The sequence below is a fragment of the Calypte anna genome, chromosome 8 (assembly GCF_003957555.1).
Source record: "Calypte anna isolate BGI_N300 chromosome 8, bCalAnn1_v1.p, whole genome shotgun sequence".
In the NCBI taxonomy this organism is placed as follows: Eukaryota; Metazoa; Chordata; class Aves; order Apodiformes; family Trochilidae; genus Calypte; species Calypte anna.
The window spans coordinates 11,857,314-11,880,679 of record NC_044254.1 but is presented as its reverse complement, the minus strand read 5'-3'; the positions used below and the strand labels follow the sequence as shown (position 1 = coordinate 11,880,679).

The 23,366-nt window shown below is 37.2% G+C and overlaps 2 protein-coding genes across 5 annotated transcripts in view; one reads left to right on the top strand and one right to left on the bottom strand.

Annotated features, from left to right (window-relative positions):
- FRRS1 (ferric chelate reductase 1) overlaps positions 1–8,315 on the bottom strand; it is a 30,053-nt gene extending 21,738 nt beyond the window's left edge. The window contains 1 exon segment of the mRNA XM_008490877.2: positions 8,197–8,315. The gene's annotated coding sequence lies outside the window, so the exon portion shown is untranslated.
- The window catches only part of AGL (amylo-alpha-1, 6-glucosidase, 4-alpha-glucanotransferase), a 35,912-nt gene continuing 20,582 nt past the window's right edge, over positions 8,037–23,366 (top strand). Inside the window, exons 1-14 of one of the 4 annotated variants that reach the window (XM_030454952.1) lie at positions 8,037–8,282; positions 9,081–9,230; positions 11,375–11,585; positions 12,423–12,589; positions 12,972–13,175; positions 17,628–17,809; positions 18,041–18,152; positions 18,435–18,555; positions 18,711–18,813; positions 18,904–19,001; positions 19,604–19,743; positions 20,725–20,912; positions 22,437–22,560; positions 23,107–23,270. In XM_030454952.1, the coding sequence (XP_030310812.1) occupies positions 9,149–9,230; positions 11,375–11,585; positions 12,423–12,589; positions 12,972–13,175; positions 17,628–17,809; positions 18,041–18,152; positions 18,435–18,555; positions 18,711–18,813; positions 18,904–19,001; positions 19,604–19,743; positions 20,725–20,912; positions 22,437–22,560; positions 23,107–23,270 (1,896 nt within the window). In that variant the 5' untranslated portion in view covers positions 8,037–8,282; positions 9,081–9,148. Of the gene's footprint in view, positions 8,283–8,386; positions 8,667–8,799; positions 8,983–9,080; positions 9,231–11,374; positions 11,586–12,422; positions 12,590–12,971; positions 13,176–17,627; positions 17,810–18,040; positions 18,153–18,434; positions 18,556–18,710; positions 18,814–18,903; positions 19,002–19,603; positions 19,744–20,724; positions 20,913–21,951; positions 22,076–22,436; positions 22,561–23,106; positions 23,271–23,366 lie in introns of those variants that run through there. The other 3 variants (XM_030454949.1, XM_030454953.1, XM_030454951.1) reach the window with 3 other exon arrangements.

The window sequence follows — 23,366 nt, the reverse complement described above, 5'->3', positions numbered from 1 at the left end:
GCACGGCCTCTGCCTTTGCAGCCTCCGGGCGCTGGAGGTGCTGATGAACGCCCCGGTTTAGCAGCTGGAGCCTCCCAGCCTCCTGGGCGGGCCTGCTCTCGTGTCTAAAGGTGTTCGCGTATACTTGTACTATCTTGGTCGTAAAAGTCTGAGATCTCAGCAACTGAAGAAATGTAACACATCATCAATAGCTTAGAATTAAATATTTATGTTGTCCCTATAGCTTGGGGTCAGAAAGAGTCTGGTAAAATTGTAAAGCCCAAGTACATACGTGCTTTACTAAGTGCTTGTGTGATTCTAATGTATTTATGCTGATTAAAACCAGCCCTCCTTGCAGATACATTATTAGTATTAGTATTATTAGACAAATACTAACATAAATACATATACAGTATAAAAGCTCTGGTGACCAACATTCTTGACAATGCTTAGTTTTATAACTTACACAGATTATAGTGGAATTAATATCCAAATATTTTTAAAATCTTACTTTAGGGTCTTGGATTCTGGACAGAATGGGGCCTATACTTCTGAAACATTGCTATAAACATAAGAATATATGGAGCAATTTCCTCATTAAGATCCACAAGGACGTACTAAAATGCAAACTACAAGCCTGTTGGAAACTAATCAGGATAAGAAAAAAAATTCAATTATCTGTCAAAGGTAAGGTGAGTAAGGATGGGAATACTGTTTTGCTTCTATTTTATAGTTTCTCTCATTTCAGAAAATGCTAGATATTGCTAAAGAGCTATAAAACAAGAAAACAAGGTTAAAAACAAGAAGAAAAAGACAACACAACTGGTACTCTCTAACTACCAAGTACCAGTGCCTACACTCCTCCTGAAGAGAGATAAAGTCTTGAAATATACTATTGAACTATGTCAGAGGATGACAATGTCAATGAACTAATGAACAAGATAACATCTAACATGAAAAGAATCTGGTGAAACTTTGGCATAGTTTGCTATAGGACCTCAAGGAAGTAAGTGGAACCTTATAATCTTGAAAGCAAATACAATTTCATAAAGGAAACTGCATGCTGAATATATAAAAGATAATTTCTGTTTCTTAAGAATTGAAGAAACAAGTATATATAATTTTGAAAATTAAATATGGTTCAGTCCAAGACACAGACTGGGTTTTTTTAGGCTCAGAGTAACATGGAAAACATTAAGCTGGTGATCTAGGTCTGAAGAGATCCTGTATTACTAAGTGCTTCCCTGTAATCAATCCTCCTCTTAGTTATTAAGATAACAATATAGCAAAACTGGTATTTTATAAGGTCAACTCTAGTTCAAGTTTCATATATGTGTGCAGTAGGAAAATTGTTTCTTTATGTTACTGACTAGATAATCATGGTACAACATCACTTCAGCTCAAGTCAAGTGATGTGCAAAAAATCTGCAGCCTGATCAGATTGTTTTGATAATAGATAACTTGGATCTAAGACGCTTTGTAAATGAAGTAGTTTCTATTTTGATATATTGACATGTGTTTGAAAAAGTGCATTTAGATTTGGCCGAATACACGCAGAAGACCAGTCTTCCTATGAAGATAACAGCCCTGACACCTATATTTATTCCTCTTCTTCCTTTGAATTTTACATTTACAGAGACCAGCATTTTTCAAGCCTTTCAGCATTTTTGTCTTTGCTAAATATATATATTACGGAAATAATACCAATAATATTATCTTAGGAAGAATTTTTCTTACCAAAACAATTTGCATATGATTCTTTTTTCCCCCCAAGAAGGAATTTTAAGTCATTGAAACAGCCCTGACCATTTAAAAGGTAAGAAATTATGATACAAGTGACAACATAAGATGAAAAAATCCCTTCTCCTTGAGCTTTTGCACTGTTTCATACTTATCTGTGACTTAATGTTAACATACAAACTAGATAAATGTATTCCACTGATCTCCTTTTTGTGTGTACTTCTCTTTGGTCTTTATTCTTCTCTACCGATCAGCCCTTTCCACTTAAAGTGGAATATCACTTTCCACTTCTTAATTTTTTTTTTTAATGTCACATAAGAATTCAATCCTGAAAACGTATTTATACCAAAGTACTTGTTCACCTAGAGGTAAGAAGCAAAATGCATTTTACAGCCTTCAGTCAATTACACTGACTAGCCACCTGGTGGCATAAGCCACTAGGTAAAATGACTTTTTTCACTCGATTAACCAGAAATCGCCTACTTCTGTCTCTCTTCTGGTACACCGACAGCTGAAGTTCGCAAAAAATAGCTTTCTATTAAAACCTGAATCGAGTATAACTTAGATATTTTATTTTTTTTTTAATAGAAATATTTCCTTGCCTATCTGAGATGGAAGCATTGATGAAAAAATAAAAGAAACTGGTTCTCTATACCAATATAAGACAGGTCTGTACAGTTGCTAGAAAACAATGACAACCTGGCACTCTTCTAAAAGTCTTCCCTTAATTATGTGCACAAAACAATTAAATCAATTGATAAAACTGGACATGCTGACAAAAGCACTGACCTCTAGATGCTTCAATTTAAGGTACTTCAGACCTGATTACACAATTTGTAATGTAAAATTATGAGATTAATTGAAATCTAATACAATTCTCTCCCAGATATTGATCAGTTTCTTTGCCAGCTAACCTCAATTTCATCTCTGCCTCACAGCTTCTTTCCTCTTTCCTTTCGCTCAGACTAGAAGCTAATTCTCTTACACATTTTCATCTCTTCTCAAAGGTCCTTTCACAGCCCACTTCATATTTCCACTTCTTTCTCGTCAGCTTTCCATTTTTCTCCTTCATGGTTTAAAAATGCATTCTTTGTTCAGACCTGGTATGTGTCTGGGTTTGTGGCTGCAAGCCACAAGTTCAAGCATGAGCAATTGTTCTTTAGGGATGATACATGATGGACAATGCTCCCAGTTGTAGCCACGTGCTAGGTAGTACACACCCAGTATCCCTGTCTGGAAACAATGTGCTGATGTTTAGGTATGGTCAGTGGAATGTTTGCAGGGATTTTTAGCTCTTTAGCAAGTCTTAGCTAAATCTATGCAGATACTTCCAAAGCTTATAAACTGGTCTATAACAGAACAGATAAAAGCATATTCAACATGCTGAGAAAAATAAGTGAGAGAAGATTGTTTTGTACCAAGTGAAGCGTAAAGTGACCCAGAGCAGAGATGTTATGGAAAGCTGCCTCCTGCAAAACCAGATTAGTGCCTTGTCTCTGTGCTAGCCAGTACCTGCAATGAAGTTACAAACTTGAGGGGAACCTGCTGTACAGCACCAGCACTAACCCAATAAATATGGTGCTGACAAAATAGGAGGCAAAATATCAATGCTGCACTACTCTGTGAAGCTGTGATTCCTTTATCAACAAGAACCCAGCTGGAATGGAGAGACAGTGGTTTGCACAGAGGTAAAATACTCTAAAAACTAAGTGGTGGCAGCAGCACTTTGCTCCAACATACAGCAATAGTTCATAGCTCCTGTGTTCTCATAGGAGAGGCTGCCCAGTTATGGGAAAGCTCCTTCTGATCATCAGTCCTAAGCTGAAGTCCGTGGCTAATCAAAAGATCTGACAACATCAATAAGACAGAGTTTAACTAGGGACGAGACATTTCTGGTAGAAGCATTTGGGGACGGTTCAGCTGTAAATGTTGAATTAGGTGCACTGATTTCTGTCTCGTAGAAGAAGATATATCAGGTTGAAATTTAGCTTTGTAGCATTTTAGTGCAAACCAGTCTTGTACCATCTTTCTGGCTCTTCTTGTTCATGTTTAACTTGGTGGTAGAATGCAAAACCTGGCTGAAAAGTGATTTGGCAAGGAGAAATAGGGAATTTATTACAAGGCATGAAGAAAAGAAAGAGATGAAAATTAACTTTTAAAGCAAATGCTTGCGGAAGTCATATATTTGGAGAAATATTATCCTTCTGCAATTTATCACAGCATGGTAAACTCTTTAAATTACTATTGCTTGAATTCTGTCTGTTCTGAAAGATTACAAAGTGGGCCCAAAGACCTCAGCATTGGCTTTCAGATAACCTCCATTTTTGTGGAGCTAGTATGTAGGGGTTTTTTGCTAACAGATCAGATGCCAATTTTACACAACAGACACGAGTCCAATCAACTGTTTACCATTTGAGCTTAAAGAGCTGCTTAAATAATTTTTAAGGATTGTATTTTAATGGACCAGAAAAATATCCATGGCATTCTCACTATAGTTTGGTACAGTTGGAAGAGGCATCAAAAAGGAAATATAGCGTGCAAGAGACACTCTACAAATATTTGGTTTTGAGGAGGAAATATAAAACTGGAAGAGTAGATCTGTTTGATAAAACATCACTGTAGTTCCTACAGAATGGATACTCTGAAGTCTTATTTCTCCGTGTACCTCAATACTGTTAAGTGGAACAGTTTATAGGAAGGTAATGATTCAACAAATTGGTGCAATATGCTCTCCTTGTAAAACAAAAATTGCTCTATACACGTGGATTTATTTTATACTTAACTAGGTTAAATGACACCAGAAAACCATTTGGACATTTAGCTTAATATTTTGTTTTCCAAGGCATTACATTTGCAAATTATTATTAAATTAATGTGATACTGTAAACTAAAGAACAGTCAAATGTATCCTAATCAATTATGTGAAAATCTACATTGAATAGTAGTAAAATTTTATTCTCTTAAAAGAGAAATCTATTCAATTTCATAGTTTTCTCTTAAAAGTAAATAGCAGTTTAACTTCATACAGAAGTTAAAGCAGAAAACATTGATTGATTGATTGATTGATTGATTGAGGTCACACAGTAAAAGAATGGCTGAACTCAGATTACAAACTAACAAAAATGTTTCTGCAATCCAAAACTTCATGATAACACCAGGTTCATCTTTGAAAGGACAAACACTGCCAAGTAACTAGAGGAAAGGGCATCTACATGTTTAGTAAGAACAAACTGCATAGCCTAGTGTCCTAGCCTCTCCATTGCACTTGATTACTTATTTATACAGTCTTTTTTTATTCCAGCCTATTTACTCCCTGCCTTTCAGTCTATTGCAATATGTTTAGTTATTTAGAAGGATTTTTTAAAGGATAGGCTACAGTGTCAATGTTCTGTCCAATATTTTCTCTTGATAGTAGATTCCAAGACAATATGTAAATTCCTGCTGAGCACATAGTGTTTAAGAACTGTGCTTGTTTTCACCCACTGTATAGTAAAGATCTAACTCAGACCCTAGGCTGGAGTCTAATCAGGTTGCAGAGATATAGTTTTAAAGAAATTTTTTTTTTTTTTTCAAAATCAGATTTGTATTTGCAGATGAGATCTCCCCATTAGAAGACAAAATCTAGACAGAAGATTTGACACCTCTGAAGGTTCCTGTTATTTGAACAATAGCACAGCGTTATTAATTAATTTACCAGTCATGAGTGTGGGCCACTGTGAAAAAGTGTGTTATCATGTTAAATTTGGTGAAGTCTCATATGTCCCACATACACACCAAAGGAATCTGCTTTTAATTTTAGTTAGTAGCTCAGTTAATGTTTTCTCTGTGGTTGCTATTTTTTAGTATTAATATCGGGAGCTATCGTCCTGGAATTAAAAAAAAAAAGAAAAAGAGATAGAGTACTGTCATGGAAGTACTCTAAGTATATACACTTTATACAGGCATAAGCATTACGGCGTAAGTGTGATCTGATACCTAGTGAACAGGCTTCTCAAAGTGTTCTCAGGACACTATGGGGATAAGTGTTCTGTGATACAGTGTTACAAAGAGAAACCCTAATGGGAAGGAGTGCTAGGAAGGTGTATGTAGAAGGGCTGAAGTATTCTGGTATTAATATACTTGAAAAAGTTGGAAAACTATTTCATCAAAATAACACTGATATAGTCTTCATTCTTATTTTGAAACAGCTATTGATCTTTTCCTGCTGTGGAATATCATATTGCATACTAAGAAACTGCAAAGTGAAGACAAAATGGCACTGTGAAATTCACCATTTAGATACCAGCATAGCAAATGCCATAGATTGCTTCTGGCTGTGTCCTATGCAATATCTGCAATATTAAATGGCAGTACTTGTGCACTGATGTTTTTCCTGCTGTGGTCCCCTTATACAGAAATCCTTCTCAACTTACATCAGCTAAATTAGCACAGGCCCAAAGACTGTAAAGGATGTGCCAGCATAAGAGGTAATGTTGATGGAGAAAGGATTGGACCAGTCTGCCGTGCTTTCTTGATTAAATTTCATCAAGGGACATGCTATATTCATTCAGCATCTTTATAATAGGTTTGGGTTTTTTTTTCTATTGACTTGAAAGCCAACTAAATTATACTGTTCTAGTTATTAAGTGATTTACTAGTACTTAGGAAACTTCTTTGCTATGGATCAAGTCCTTCATTTAGACTGTTGACATCTGTTTTAATTACTGCCACAAATGTTGGTCAAAATAACTCCTTAAGTATTTGGAATTAGGACTCTGTATGCTAGTTTGGTTTCCTGATGATTTTTGTCTGGAGAAACTTAGAAGTCCTTTTGGATACATTTCAAAAAATTATCTAAATGCACAATATACTGGAGATGTAGTGTAAGTAAGTGTAGAAAGCAGTGTAAACCTAGAGTAAGGTGAGTTTCTTTATCAAGTGGGGGGAAAAAAAGGACCATATTTTAAAACTTAGAAGCACTGGTGAAATTGCCTTCAAAAATACCTTGCTTTTCTCAAAGTGTTCAGCATGCACTTTAGAGTAACTATGCAAAGAATTCAGCTATATGGATATTACTTATTCTTCCTACTCTTTGAACCATTCACTACACAAGCAGCTCAAGAAATTTCTAAATCCCACCCCATTTGCAGTACCTGACAGGACAAGCCTGGAGGAAGATGCATATGTGCAAGGTTCTAGGGCGGCCAACTTTAAAGGATTCTGAAGCCTGACCATAGCAAAGTGATGTTCCAGTTCTCTTTCAGTGAGATGTCTTTTGGTTTTGTTCCTGATTCCTATACCTGCTGGAGCATTTTGTATTACCTATTTCAATGTATCTTTTTTACTGGGACATGTCCAATTCAGAGAATACCATAAGTGCCAGGCTTCTCCTAGGTGCAAAGCACACAGGCCAGCAAACTGAGCAAAGAATAAATGAGCTAGGAAAGACAAGCAAGAAGGGAGAATTCTGCTGGCCTTCCAGGACATACACATGTAAAATAATCTAGATTGGAAGTATCCCAACTGAATTGTATCTCAGTGTCTCTCATTGAGGTGAATGTTACAGAAACTGCACAAACAAGCAGAGGTGCTTTTACTTGCAATTTTTCACCAGTCTCTCTAAGTATCCTAATATTGTCAGCACAGAAGTTGACATATTCACTTACAAACACAACACAAAAACTTCTCTCAAAAATAAAAAAAAAGAGATGTGAACCATAACGACTAAACCGTTTTGTAGAGTCTTCTGAAACCCACAGCTTACCATTTTTTAAAACAAAACAAACCAACCAACCAAAAATCAGTATAACATAGAGACTGTAAACTGAGATGCACACTTCATGTTTGGTTTTTTTTTTTTTTAAACTTAGACCCAGGCAATAAAAATAGACTGACTTCTGAAGATGCAAGGCTGACCTTTACAGTGAGGTGCCAACAATTATTTCGGTTGTGAGAGGCCTGGAGCAACTGTCCCAGGTATTCCACAAAATAAAGCAGTGGTAAAGGCTGTCTGGTAACTAACTCAGATGACAGTATGCTTCAAAACAAAAGGGATGGGGTTTTGGTTGGATAGGGGTATTTTTATGCGTTGCTTTATTTTTAACGCACTTTACCTCAAAGACAGATCCCCAGAGTTTGTAGTCTTGTCCAAGTACTATATTTAGCTCTTAAACCCTAGCTGACACCATGTTTTTCCTAGCGCACAGCCTATCGGAAGGGAGCCCTGAAGCAGGAGGGCGGGGAGGCTGAGGAAGCCCAACGGAGCGGCGTTTCCATCACCGTCAGGCGGCACGCTTCAGACAGCCTCCAAAGTCACATTCTTCTCAGCGGAATGCCCGTTAAATCACACAGAGCTTTAGTTTCAGGTGTCTGATCCCCCTCGGTGGGCGGTCTCTGCTGCCGGTACGCATAAGCCGTGTGTAAAGGCGTGTGTAAAGAGGCTGTGGATGTAAAGGCACAGGCAGAAGCTCAGCTACCACTTCGCGCCCTAAGAAATATCTGGGGTGCGCCGAGGCCCGGACTCGCGGAGACCTTAGCCTGGAGACGCAGAACTCCCCTGAGGTGGTCCACCCCAACGCAGCAGGGTGCGTTCGCTGGGGCGGGGCGGGGCGGGGAGGGGGCAGCCCGGCGGGGGCGGGGCGGGGGGCCCGGCCTTGCCTCCCCGCACCGCCGCCAGGGTGGGCCCCGCGCTCTCGCGGGAGCTGCGCCGGCGCCGCCCGTCTCCGTGCGCCGCCGAACCAATAAAGTTTGTTTAAAAAAAAAAAAAAACCAAGAAAAGGGGAGGAAAAAAGCGGTCGCGCTGAGTTCATCGCGGCTGCTGGCGACTGCGTGTGTGACTGTCCGCCCGGCCAGCCCGGTTGCTGCAGCAGGCGAGGGCGGACAGGGTGCTCCAGCCCCGGTTCCGCTCGGCCTCGACAGCCGTCGCCCTCAGCGGGGAGCTTCGCCTCCGCCGCTCTGCGGGCCCGCTGGTGAGTATGGTGGGACGGCTGAGGCGGGCACCGCTTCCCACAGAGGCAGGGCGCTGATAAGGGGCCTGGCGGTCACTTTCGGCGGGACTGGGGCGAGCGGGGAGAGTGACAGGTGTCAGGCTCCCTCCCCCCCGCCCGGGGAAGGCTCGGGCCGGGGGCATTTCTGCGGCTCTGGCTGCGGGCCGGGCCGCGCTGTGGGACCGAGAGCTGCCGGCGGCGGTGCCCGGCCACAGGAGGTCTGGGTGCCTGCTGACAGCTCCCTCGTACCCTCCTCCCTGCCCTGCCGCGCCTCGTCTCCTCGCTTCCTGGGGAACATGTAAGCGAGACCGCCGTGAGGCATTCCCGAATGGCCGTCGTCCTCCTTGGGGTCACTGTTGGGACCTGTTGGCTCTTGTCTGTGTTCCCTCCCGGCAGGGATCGCTTTTCCGTCCGCGAGTTGAGCTCCCTGGCGCGGGAGGAGTGCAGGACAGACGGCTGCAGCCATGCCGAGCGCTAAGGAGACGCGGCTGCTGCACCTCAGCGAGATGGAGAAGTTGGACAAGACCCTCTTCAGGCTAGAGCAAGGTAGGGTGGGGGCTACGGCCTCCTCCCCCTCCTCGGCTAGGAGCCCCCGGGGCCGGGTGAGAGAAATGGCTGGGGAGCTCGCCACCGTCTTTGGGAACCAAATTAAAAGGATTTCAGCCAACAGTAGTGATATTTTTGTTGTTGTTTTCGGGGATTGCTTGGGTATTTTTGTTTGTGGGGTTTTTTTGTGTTTTTTGGTGGAGTTGTTTTTGGGGGGTTTTTTGTTGGTTTTTGGTTTTACTTTTTTCCTTGTTTTCATATGAAACCATTTCTGACGTGCTTGCTTCCACTATAGAGCTCTATGGGCTCCAGTCACAGTTCAGTCTGGCTTAAAAAACTCTTGAGAAATGAAGAGCAAATCGTCTAGGAGCCATCAGTCTTCATGGGAATGAAATGCAAGGCATTTTTTAGACAGGCCCTGCAGGGCATGACCTCTCCTTTTACAATCTGTACTTCAGTGACCCGAAAGAGCCCTCCTAAGTCAAGCTCTGCTCTACTATTTATCTGCAACGTTCAGATAAATGCAACACTGCTTTAATATTATAATTTTGAAATACATCAATAATACTGACTGAACCTTCCCTTTTTAATAAGAACTAACTCATTCTTCCATTTGTATAACTGTTGTTCAAAGATGTTGCACAGAAGTGAATGGCTATCAAACATTCAAAATGCCTCTGCTGGTAGCAGTCCCTCAGAGGGCAGAGCTAATTTTGCATGCAGCATTCCTGATGTCAGTGTAACTGTTAGAGGAAATAAGATATCAATGGCATATATCCCTGTACTCTAATTTTAGTAATCCCTGAAATAAAATGTCAGGACAGTACTGAGAAGAGTGTACTTAACCTTCCAAAAGTGGTTTTCTTCATGTAGATTTTTTTTTTCTTTTGGTGATCAAATGAGCTTCATTTTACCTGACAGACATTCATATCCTAAACCCAGTGCTTTACATGGGGGTTTTGGTGCAGTAGTGGCTATGTTAATACAAGAAACTGTGAGCTTGGTGAGACTTGTACTTAAATGTATCCAGACACTGATGTCCAATATTAGCTTTCCCATGATTTTACTTAAAAAGCGAGTAGATTTTTTCGCCTTAAGATACTGGAACTTACCATTTTTCATATTTTTTTTATTATGCTTTATAATTCATTATCTATGTATTAATGCCTTTCTCTTTTTACAAATACTTGTTGGGTTTTTTTATTCCCAATTTGGTAGCCTGCTAGGACTAGGTGTGTTACTATGGTTAATTAAATGACTGGCATGTAATTTAGTGAAAGTAATTGTGCAAGTACTTATATCTGTTTCAGACACTTGAAATGACCCTGTAATTAGCTATGCACATGATGGTAGCCCTCAAACCTGCAAATGGAAACCTATTCAGAAACCTGTTGACTAAAGTGAATTTTTCATATCCAACTGAACAGACTACAGTATGGGTTTAGGTCCCAAAATTTTAAATTAATTTTGTTTTCATTATCATGTTTTCATTGTCTGAAGCCTAAATTGTTTGGGTTCTTTTTCTATGTCTGTGTGACTTACATTATACATACAAAACTCACTTTGATTTGTTGAGCTCTCTGAAAGTTTAATAGTGTGTTTGTATATTGTAGATTACACACATATGTATCTCATATACATGTGTTAGAGAGTTAAAAGCATAAGGAATTAAGCTTTGTGTAGTAAAGCCCTAATGGAAAATGAAGGGATTTGAAATAGTCTTTGAAATATGTTTCTTTTTTTTTTTTTTCTTTTTCAAATATTTTCATGGGTCATCTTAATATATAGACCTGGTAAATTTATGTATATTGCAATACTATATAACCAAAATTGCCTAAGTTTACATGTAGTTTGATAATCATGATGTTTTAGTGCAGTTTGGTTTTAAGACTTTTTATATAGCAAAGGAGAAAAAATTGGGAAGAGGATATAGTGCTATGTAAGTAAGGACTGTATGTAAAGCATGCAAAGAATATTGGGAACGTAGGGAACAGGATGCTATGGAGCTAATACCATTCTGCCAAAATTCTTGGAAAAGATGTTGGTGCACTTTCTTTTTAACGTAATACCAAATTATGGTTTGCAGTGGCAGAGTAGAAATAAACAGTTGTCCAGATAAAGTGATTTTATCCTTTTTTCTTGAGGCTTTGAACTGCAATTCCGATTGGGCCCAACTCTTCAAGGCAAGCCTGTTACTGTCTACACTAATTATCCAGCTTCTGGAGAAGTCTTTGATCGCCACAAGTTCAGGACACTCTCATGGCACAATCCCACAGGAAAAGATGATGACTCGGACAAATACTGCAAGTTGGATCTCCAAATTTCTGGGTCATACCAATACTATTTCAGTCTTGGGTAGGTAAAATTCTATACTTAGGGCCAAATGCATTCTTGTCCCCTTTAGTTTACATTTTAACCTGAAGAAATCACTGTTAAAAATAAAAACATTTTCTCTGTGCGTTTTTCAAATTGCAGCTACGGGACCTGTCTGAATCTGCTAATGAAAGGCAGTGTCTGTGGTGGTTGTTTAATAATTTCTGATGCAAAAATGTTTTGGCAACTGTACAGAACAAACTTGACAAGTTTTCTGTCAGTGTTGGAAAGGCAAGCCATTTTTACAAATTTTCAAAGTCATCAGCATTCTAAGTATGCAAATGATTTATTTATACTTCATTGACTTGTTGTTTTTGTTTTGGTTTATTTTTGGTTTATTTTTTTAATATTTTCTAGTACAAAGGGTATGACTTCCTTTAGTTTCTCCTTTGTTTCAACAGAACAAGTGCAGAGGACAATGCTAATCTGCAATGATTGTAGTCTGGTATTCTTAGTTTCCAGAAGATGTGTGGTTAAATTTCCTCAGGTTTAAAAGTGCATGTTTGTCAGGTGTCTTCCTGAGAAGAGTTCCAAATGGAGGTCTTTGCATAAAAGACTGGCAGTCATGCTTGCATTGTGTCTGTCCATAACCTAAAAGGAGGGAAAAAAAGTATCTTGCTTTTGCAGAGGATTTAAAGGTCTGTATTGCAATTGTATTCTTCTGAGCAATTGGCAGAAGTCCAGTAGAGAGATGATGCCTAAGAGATGAACGTTACCTCCTGCAGGTGCTCTGCAGACCTGTTCCCCAGTTCTGTGTCTGAAACCGACTGATATAATTGGTGTTTACTATAGCAATGAAAAGTTGGGGTTTTTTTCTAGAAATGAAAAAAGTGGTGGAGGCTACATTGTTGTGGATCCTGTTTTGCATGTTGGAGTCAATAATCACGTGTTACCTTTGGATTGTGTTACACTCCAGACATTCCTCGCTAAGTGTCTGGGACCATTTCATGAATGGGAAGATAGGCTTAAAGTTGCAAAAGAAACAGGTAAGCAATACATGTTTTAAAAGATATGTGGTTTTGTCTAATGATCAGAAACCAAAGTAACACTGAAGAGTTTTAGTCAAGAGATTAAGGCAGTAAAAGTGTCAAAATACTTGCAAAGATACCAAATTTCAGGGATTTCCTGATATAAAAAAACACTTTCATGTTTTTGTTTTAATTTCAGATACACTCGGAAGTTTGTAGAGCTTACAAGGATGATTTTTAAAGATTATATTGTCGAATTTCAAGGGCAAAATTCCATAATAATCTATATGCCAAATGATTGTTTAAAGTGTTATAACTGTGATTTATGATGCTTTTTTTTCAATTAACTTTGACTGAAATTTGTTCTTCTTATTAAATTAATGGCTTCTTAATTTTATAGGTTACAACATGATTCATTTTACACCACTGCAGAAGCTTGGACTGTCAAGATCATGTTATTCACTAGCTGATCAATTAGAAGTAAATCCTGAATTTTCAAGCCATAATAAAAAGTGCACTTGGAGTGATATAGGAGCTCTTGTGGAAAAAATGAAAAATGAATGGAATATGCTTTGCATCACAGATGTAGTCTACAATCATACAGGTATGATTTTTATATGTGAACCAAATTTCCCCTATAATTACATTTCATTGTTTCCCTGAACTTTCTCCCCTTTAACCCATCTTTTAACAATTTTAAGCAACTTAGTTGTCTCTGTCTTAGAATCTCTGAAGTCGAGGACAAGCCTTTACAATTCTAACTTGCATGTCTTCATAACAAATGTAAAATAATTTAATATTATTACTGAACAAGTGAATAGAGCCCTTCTTAGAATTAATGAAGTATGCATGTGTCTGTATTTTATCATAGGCTTATTTTTTTGGTATATGATGTGCAGCTCCCACATAAATGGAGTCTAGATTATTAATTATTTGGTGAATTTCTTGTTAAACAGAGTATTCTTGTTGCTGCTTAAAAGTAACTGGTTAATTTCAATCTAACATCCAGACAACAAACAGAATAGGGACAAGCAATAGAGGATTAAGCAATGAAGGAAATGTTACAGCTCAGTCTGTGGGGAAAGACTACAAAAAAAAAGAGGGAGCTTTGTGTTTGGGGTGGAGTTTTTTAAGCATAGATACACCAGTGCATTGAAGACTTTCCTTAGTTACTTTTCATAGCTGAAGTTGTCCGTTGTGCTGATGAACAGTGAGTTTTCTTCAGTATGATCTGATGACATTTAAATTGCATTGCTTAATAATTTATAAGTTTGATTTTTTGGTTACTGTGTTTGTTTGTAAGTCACTATTCATCTTATGCTGTAGTCCTAAAGAACACAATAGTTAGCATTGTCATAGCAGAAAATATAATAAATGGTTATGTATGTGAATGTTACAGTCCTTTGAGGCTTAAAAAATCCTAACCATGGATATCTATGAATTTGAAGCTTTATTTGCTTTCGTTCTTTGGTGTTGACTGTTGCCAAACATTCCTATCTAGTTAGTGTGCAATGCAGTGTGGGCCCTGTTTGCCTTATCTGTTGAAATGTTACTAAGTATAGTTATTGGCTATGTATCTGAGGAAATTTGGCTTTTAAATATTCTCCCAATTTTCAGATAAAAATTTTCTTGTACTTTACCAACTAGTAGTCCTGTGTTTGTCACACATTTGAGATCCTGTCATCTTTATACTGTATATATTTACATTCTACCTAGGAGAATGTTTTTATGGACAGCAATATCCAAGTCTAAATTCAAAAATATATTTGAGAAGAAAAATGTCATATTATTACTTGGCTACATTTGTAACAACATTTTCAAATTACATTCAGCGTTCAAATCTTCATTCAGGTGGATGACTAAACGTTTATACTGTGGTGAAACGATTCTTAGAAACATCTACTAACAGAATAGAAATATTCAAATGACCATGGTCCTGAATTACATGATTAAGCAAGATATGCTTGATGGCTTTGTTTACTGCTTTTCAACTTTTTAACTGATCTTTTCCCCTTTTTTGTTTTGCTTATTGTCAAATCCTTTTGATTTACAACTGGTTCCAAACTTTGTTAAATGCCAAATTTAGTGTAAGTGGAACTATGTATCAGCAAATCTCTGCGTAAGCAATAATGTGGCATGCCTGTGGCTGTAAAACATTTTGGGGACTTTCAAAGTAAGAAGATAAACCACAAAACCAAAATTATTTGTCTTTTTTTTTTTTTTTGTCTGCATCTTTTATAAGATGTCAATTTAACTTTTTTAATTTATTTTTTTAAACAAAAAGTACTTGCTCATAGTTAAATGAGTTAATTCCTGCATCTTAGCATGGCTTATTTGTAAAACATGTTTCATAGAATTATTTGAAAATTAAAGACATGACATATATTCAGTTACTTTCAGCAGATTGTGGATACTTGTACATTATTATTAATTCTGCAGATGCCTGCATTAAAAGCTTATGTTGTCTCGCATTATATCCTCTAATGCCAGTAATTCTAATAGCTGGTGACCCTCAGCTTACAGTGTTTGTGTCCGCTGGCAGTTCTGCTCACCAGCTGAGACTGCTGTATGAAAATGTCCATGCTTCCCCTCGGTCCCTGCTGTAATGTCAGACCACTCACTTTCAGTGCTAAGCCAAGGGGCTTGGTTTTTACACTGGGATGGAGAGCAGATTGTTTGTACAGTGGAGAGTGGTGGGTGTCAGTTTTTGATGTTAATGTCTTTGGCAGTCTCTAGCATCTGCAGCCTGACTTTAAAAGCAAAGTAGATACATGTGCTAATGTTAAATATAGATACACATTTGACATGTTAGCCCAAGTATTGTAGATAACTTGCAAACCCTGTCCAATAACTGGGAAGATGTACCCTTTTTGGGCTGCTGTTTTCTTCAGGGTTTTCAAACACCCTAAAATAAGAAATACTGTGTTCTCTGGCATTTGCTTTCCACCAGGCAACACAAAAAAGGAGAGTTGTTGTTTGGGTTTTTTTCCTCTTTAGAGCTTTTGGCGTCTGTAGCTAATCATAAAGTCAGAGACTGAAATCAGTTGTATTTTCTTTATCATTCAAAAAAGGCTACTACTGTCTAATTGCAGTTTAACACTTGAGTAGATCCTACTTCCAAGCACTTCACTAATCACATCATATGTCACTTGTTCTCAGCTTTATAAAGGGCAGAAAAAAAGACCTAGTCTTGCGTAGACCATCACTACTAAACATTAAGTTTATGTTTAATTTATGTAACAATGAATTGCTCCTTTGAAAAATGTGAACTTATTTTCCTAAATAAGAATAAATTGACTTCTAGAAATTGTTTTTTGTAGTACTTCATCTTTAGTATTTAGCTATATGTATGCTTGAGTGTATCTTTTCCCTACCTGTAACAAATGTAACCAGAAGTGATGTTTGGGGCAACTTTTTTCTGCAGAATTAAATTCCTTTTGCTGTTACATTGACATTTATTGGATTGTCTTCTGATCAGAAAACATTAGATTCTTCATCAGAATTAGTGGAAGACCTTCTAATTTCTATTTTCATAAGACCTTTAGGTTTAAATGATGTGTTGCCTTTTTAGAATTAATTGTATTTACTCATGAAAGTCCTTTATAGTAATTATGGTTCTTGGTAGGTGAATAGAATAAGCTAATTTTGCTTTTTGGGAAAAAAAAAATCAGAAGTAGTATGTGTGTGTGTGTGTGTGTATAATATATATATATTAGAAGGGGGAGGAAAGGGCACTGCGTGGATTCCGAATGACCTATAATGGCCTTTAACAGCCTGAGCTTATTACAGCTTTATATATATTTAACATAAGTATGGTGATTTTAGCTGTAGATGGCATTTAAACCATGAAGACCTTAATTTCCACAAATGGTGTGACCTTATAAACATGGAATTTTGCCATGTTCACAATGTTCTTGAGGTGGTAATGTAAGAGGTAGTTCAGAAGTGCTGTTCATACTGTACACTGAGTACATACACTCTTTGACATTTTCCTTTGAGCTTCTTAGAACTGAGCAAACTTGATTTTCCATGTTCATTGTTCTGCTATAATTTTGGACATGTTAATGTGTCTTTCTTCATGTTTCCAGTTTAATAATATGTAAAATATGTTCCCATGTGTGAAGTATTTGTGTGAAGTAGTATTCTTTTACTAAGGCAGTCTGTGCTTTTTTTAAAATTTAGTTTTTCAATTGCAGATTCATTCAAATAAATGCATTCAAATTATATTCAGTTTAGCTGTTTAGAACAGTTCTAAATATGGATATGTCTTTTTTTTTCCTTGTTATTCTTCCAAAATAAAAATTCTCTACTATTTATATGTTTGTTCATACTGCTCTATGCACACTAATTTCTATATTAGAATGTTATACCCATTATTTTGGTTAGGGCTTCTCACCTTTTCTGAGTTAATTCTTAATATTCAGCACATCTTCTGGTGCTTGTTGATGTTATGGGGTAAGTTTAGAAAATAAACACGGAGTGTAGCGTTTGATCTGAACTTGTATTCCGTTTGCATGCACACATCTTCCTGTGTTAGACTTTGTGCCATTGCTTTCCAACTGTTTTGGATTATGTATACAACAGTGGCACAGTTTATCCTTTCTTAAAAGCCAGTTTAACTACTTTTTTCATTAATTATTTCTATGTGTGTGTACTTTCGATTCTCTGGTTGTGTGTGCGGATCATCTGATAGGGTTAAGAATATTGAAAAATAAATAACTTGGCCCATCTTAAATCTCGGTTTAGCATGTAGGTTTGGTTTCCAACCAACACTAGCTGACATTGGAACTGGTGGTTATATTGCATATTTTTATGTAACTAATAAAAATATTGCCCTGTAGCCTCTGTATTTGGTGCAAAACAGATGGCTATCAGCAACGCACACCTCAGCATAAGAAATTATTTTATATTGCCATGGAAAAAGTCAGTTAAAGTGAACACTGTCCATGCCATGGTACTCTTAACTTCTTGGTGTTAAGATATTTGCGTAAAACAACCAAGTGTTTACTTGTGTACTTACTATTTTTTTCTTTATCTCCTCCCTTTCTTGAATAAGCAACTAACAGTGAATGGCTCAGGATGCATCCAGAATGTGGCTATAACCTTCTTAATTCGCCTCACCTGAAGCCAGCCTGGGTCTTGGACAGAGCACTGTGGCATTTGACCTGTGATGTGGCTGATGGAAAGTACATTGCTAAAGGGGTCCCTCCCTTGATTGAGAATGATCATCACCTGAATGTAAGTGAATGAGAAGTATAAGTTAATTAATGCTACAAAGAGCTGAATAAACCATTAATATTTCTATGGTTCTGGAAATGCACAAGAAATGGTGTATACTTTGCAGGTATATTTAAATAAATAATCCTTACAGCCCAGATTTTTTTCTGAACAATTCATGTGAGCACTTAGCTTTTCTTAATTATATTAATTAACAACATTACTAACTAACATAATTTTTATTTTTTACAGTGTATCCGTAAAATAATTTGGGAAGATATATATCCAAAAATTAAACTATGGGAATTTTTCCAAGTGGATGTTAACAAAGCTGTGCAGCAATTTAGAACCCTTCTAATTCAAGGTAAAGGAAGGTTATGTTTCTGAAGCATGTGGATTATGTATTTATAGTTCAAGAAACTTAGCAATAAGATGGAAAACAAAAAATATCTCATTTTTTCCTGTGAGAGAAATCTACTGCACAGATTTAAGCATATGCTCTGAGAGCTAGTCAAGGCTTTAAAGATTTTCTACCCCCTCAAAGGCTTTACCTACCATATCTTACTTATGTTAAGATTATACAAGTGAGTCTTAAATGGAATGCCTAATTTTACTTTATGAATACTCTTTTCTATCTTGCTCTTAGGCAAAATGAGCACAAAGTCTGATCCAAATCAACATCTTCAAATAGTTCAGGACCCTGATTATAGACGACTTGGCTGTACTGTAGACATGAATATAGCACTGGCAACATTCATACCACACAGGTATTGTATTGTTGATTGAAAGTTAAAACCATGAGTTGAATTGCAAACCAAATATTCTTTTCAGAGATGGGAAAAGTTGAATTTTCATTCCTTTTAGTTGTGTACTGCATATTTAAAAATAATTCTTAATTTTCTGTGCTTTCAATTCTGATAAGCAATGGACCAGCTGGAATAGAAGAATGTTGCAACTGGTTTCGCAAGAGAATTGAGGAGCTGAATGCTGAACAGCACAGACAAACTAATCACCATCAAGAGCAGGTCTTAAAATTACAATTTTTTAATGCTAAATTGTTTAAAACTGCAAATAAATTCAGGTGTTTCAATAATACATAATTTAATCACTCCTAGGCTGTCAATTGTCTCGTGGGAACTGTGGTTTATGAACGACTGGCTGGCAATGGCCCTAAGCTGGGGCCTATCACTAGAAAATATCCTTTAGTTACCAGGTATTTGTTTTGTTTGCTTGTTTGGCAATTATTGGAATCTATCTAGGGCAAGTGAGTTCAGAGGTCATTAAAAGTATACATTTATAAGTGGAAGTGTATGTTTTCTTTCCCATGAACTTATGCTACTTACTGAACTGTCTCTTTTAATCAACAACATACCTGTTTAGTAAACAAATGTGACTAGAGAGCATGAAACAATACACACAGAATTGTCACGGTTGGAAAAGACCTCTTAAGATGACAGAGTCCAACCATGCAGAGCACATTGAATGTTTACACAGGACAAATTTCTCTTGTAGGCGTAACAGTGGTGGAACTAGGAAAGTTTACACCTTTCATGCTTGATGTATTTGATGCCACTCATGTGTCTGAAGGGCTAGAGCTTTAATCTTACACTATCAACAGACACCAAGATATGGCAACACCTGTCTGAGTAGTGTAGCAGCTGCTTTTTTTCTTCTTTTTTGCATCTGTTTTATATACAAGCTATTCCAGATACTTTTAAACTCAATGAATTTCAGGTTAAGTTACCTAATGTGTTTGCTTTTGACAGTGGGTTGGTGTTTTTGTTTTGTTTTTTTAATTGCCTGTCTATTCTATAGGTATTTTACTTATCCATTCAAAGAGCTAAATATGGAGGAAGAAGAAGCCATGATACATCAGCCAGATAAAGCTTGTTATTTCATGGCTCATAATGGCTGGGTTATGGGAGATGATCCTCTTAGAAACTTTGCAGAACCAGGTTTGTAAGCAAATTTATAATTAACCTTTTGATATTCTGGCCAAAGCAAAGCCCTTTCACTGTTTTGTTTGGGGGGGGTTTTTTGTTTTGTTTTGTTTTAAACCCCTTTTCAAGCATGAAAATAACGTGTTTCAAGGGTGTTCTTATTCTGTTGCATTTCAGCTACTTGCCCTCTATTCTGGCAGACTGTTTTTTCCTTCAGTCACTGTCTTTAGTTAGTGTACCTAACTTACATTACTGAAATTCCTGTCTTAATTAGTCTAAAGCTTTTTGAGTGCTTTATACTTGTGTTATGCATTTGTTTTATGACACAAACTATTTCAACTGAGGACATGAGCGCAGGAATTGCAAAATAAATGCATTTAGTTCTGCAAATGGCACTTAAACAAGGTGTGTGTTCAAAGAAAGCTCATATATAATGTGTGGTATTGATTGCATCAAAAAGAAGACAAAACTATATGAAACTAGACAAGATGGAGGATAAATATTTTAATGCACACCAGGGTTATTTAGGGACTCTTTCACTTGAAGTGACCTACTCGCATAAGTACTTGAAATTTGTCTTACGTCATCACAGTCTACTGTTAACAGAGGATAAAATTATAAGTTATGTCTCTGGTTATTTATTTATGGTAACACAGCATGATGCTTTTTTGAATTCAGCCAGTATAAACAACTGAACTACTGACTTTGTTCATTGTTTTTTTGTTTTGGGTTTTTTTCATCAAGTACAGTTTTTATAATACTTGGAAGTATTAAAAGGAATTTCATTTCAATCTGAAAAATTATTTCAGTATCACTACAGAAGTTAAATATTTCAATATTTCCTTGCAGTAGTATGAAATTATACATATGGTTATTGTTAAGACCTCTTAGTCTTCACAGTGTTCTACTCTTCAACAATAGAAAATTTAATACTGCATTTTCATTTTGGTATATATTTTACACTGTACACTAACATTAATTTATTTTTTCTTACAGGTTCAAATGTTTACTTGAGACGAGAGCTTGTTTGTTGGGGAGACAGTGTGAAACTGCGTTATGGTAATAAACCTGAAGACTGCCCATACCTCTGGGCACATATGAAAAAATACACTGAAATCACTGCCAAATATTTCCATGGTGTTCGTCTCGACAACTGTCACTCAACACCTATTCATGTAGCTGAGGTACGCAAAGTTAAGCATGTCTATTACAAAGCAGTTCCTGTCTGCGAAAAAAAGTCCTGCACTGTCGCTACAAAATATGCAGGATCGACGTGGCAGAGTTCAGGTCTGAATGAACCTTCCTCACAGCATAAGCAAGGTTTCTTGACGGATGGTGTTACATATCATTTCTCCTACTTAAAATAGAGTGGGGTAGCTTCTATTAATCCACAGCAGCTGAGGAGTTGTGCAAGCAGGTGGACCTGGTTAACTTTCCTTCTTATAGCTGTGCAATGAGTGCGAGTACCCAGTGTGTCAGTTGTAGCTGGGATCATTGCCAAGCCTTGGTTGAAAGTCTCAGTGTTTCTGTGCCATATATATTTTGCTATTGATGAATTAAACAGGAAGTGGTTTACTTCCCGTAACGCAAAAGTTGGTAAAGAACGCCTGCCAAAAATTTAGCCTGGCAGTCTTACTGCTAAGATAAGTGCTTTTTGGTTACCATGGTGCTGACATCCAGAAAATGTACTTATCTAGTAAATTAGCTTTAAATAGATTTGAGTAGTGCAGCTTATTATTGCTTAGTCATAGTTTCAGAGCTTACCTAAATATATGAAGACCTCTAAAACGAGTTGACTTGCACACAGAAAAGTAGTTTTAAGTAGTTTTAAGTAGTTCTCAAATCCATCCATTTCAAAACTACCATTCTTTCATTTAATAGTAGCTTTTTTGGAAGTGTAATTTCGAAGGCTTAAACTGAAGGTCCTCCTTAGAGTTTTACCTTGACAGGTATCTCTTTTACCCAGCCTTTATTCTTGCATTTTGAGCAACAATTTTTGTTTAAAAACAACCAAGTTGTAATTAGCTCCACATTCTTCAGAGAATTTCTTAGAATTACTCAGTCAGTTAATAATCTCTGTAAAATATAAACATGCTTTGATGAATGTTAATGGTTTTGAGCTGCATGTATGAATGACTCATGATTTGTTAAGTCATGTTAACAATTTGCGCGTACGAAGCTGACAGCGGATGTCTTGCATTAAAAATGTATTATGATCTATAGGAGATGCTAGCAACAGCCAGATCAGTCAGACCTAATCTTTATGTGGTAGCTGAACTCTTCACTGGCAGTGAGTACATTGACAATATTTTTGTCAACCACCTGGGAATTACCAGCCTGATTAGAGGTACAATAAGCAGTTGAAAAATTATGTAGGATTGTCATGTATAGTTTGGAGTTGTTGATGTGAAACTAACATTGGTATGCTTTTTTTTCCCTTACATATTTATGTTCTTTGCTTATGCAATTGTATTTTCTTTTTCATGTTCTATTTAACTTTTCCTGTCATATGCTAATTCTTAATTTTGCTTATGCTTATGTATCATCTTCTGTGTAACGACTTGTTTTTGTTCCTTAATTTTGGCTTTCTGTTTTTCTTTGCTGCATGGCATTTTCCTGTTGTCCAATCCCTGCCTAGCTTTGAAACTTGTCCTTTTTTGTATCTACCTTTCCCCTTTCTGTGGCTTTTTTGGCTGTGCTTTTTGCAGTACATGCTGGACACAGCTAGAAAATTGCGAGCTGATTTGTATGTAGTGGCTGAACTGTTCACAGGAAATGAGGAGCTGGACAATATCTTTGTGAATAGGCTGGGCATTACCTCCTTAATAAGAGGTAGGCTTGCTGCGTGTGTGGTCTCATTCCAATGAGAGATTAGAGATGATATGATTTTTCCAAGGAAAAGGTTGGGTTTTTTTCTGGATTTTGCACTTTTAATTTCATACTTGATGTAATCGAAGCAATGGTTTTCTCTTGACTCATTTGATACTTGGCTATAAACTAAGAAAATACTTCCTGTGTTGGTTTACAGAAGGTTAAATATCTCACTTTTACTCAAGTGGAATAAAAAGAAGCTGCAGCACAGTTCTGCTATGCAAGTACTGCATCATGTCTGATGTTTGTTGCATGAGTTTCTTAAAGCCTATGAGATCCAGATCTCTTTTTTCCCCCCTTAGTTTTCTTCAGCTTAATATGTTACAGTAAATAGATTATCCAAGGTTTTGTACCTACATTGGAGAACATTGTTACATGTGTGATTTGTTGGTTTTTTTTAATGATTAATGCTCCAAAATAACAACTGTAAAATGCTGCATTAACATCTTTGTGCATGCTCTGCTCTGTAGTAGTTATTCTTATGCAAACACCTATTTTGTTCTTTAGAGGCAATGACTGCTTATAATAGCCATGAAGAAGGAAGGCTAGTTTATCGTTTTGGAGGTGAACCTGTTGGCTCTTTTGTTCAGCCACGTTTGAGGCCTTTGATGCCAGCTATTGCTCATGCACTGTTTATGGATATTACACATGATAATGAGTGTCCAATTCAGGTGAGCACCTAGATGGAAATAATAGAGTTTGTTTATTGTTTTCTGAATTGATATTTATGAAATATGGGAAGGCTTGGTGCAATATAGTGTGCTTTT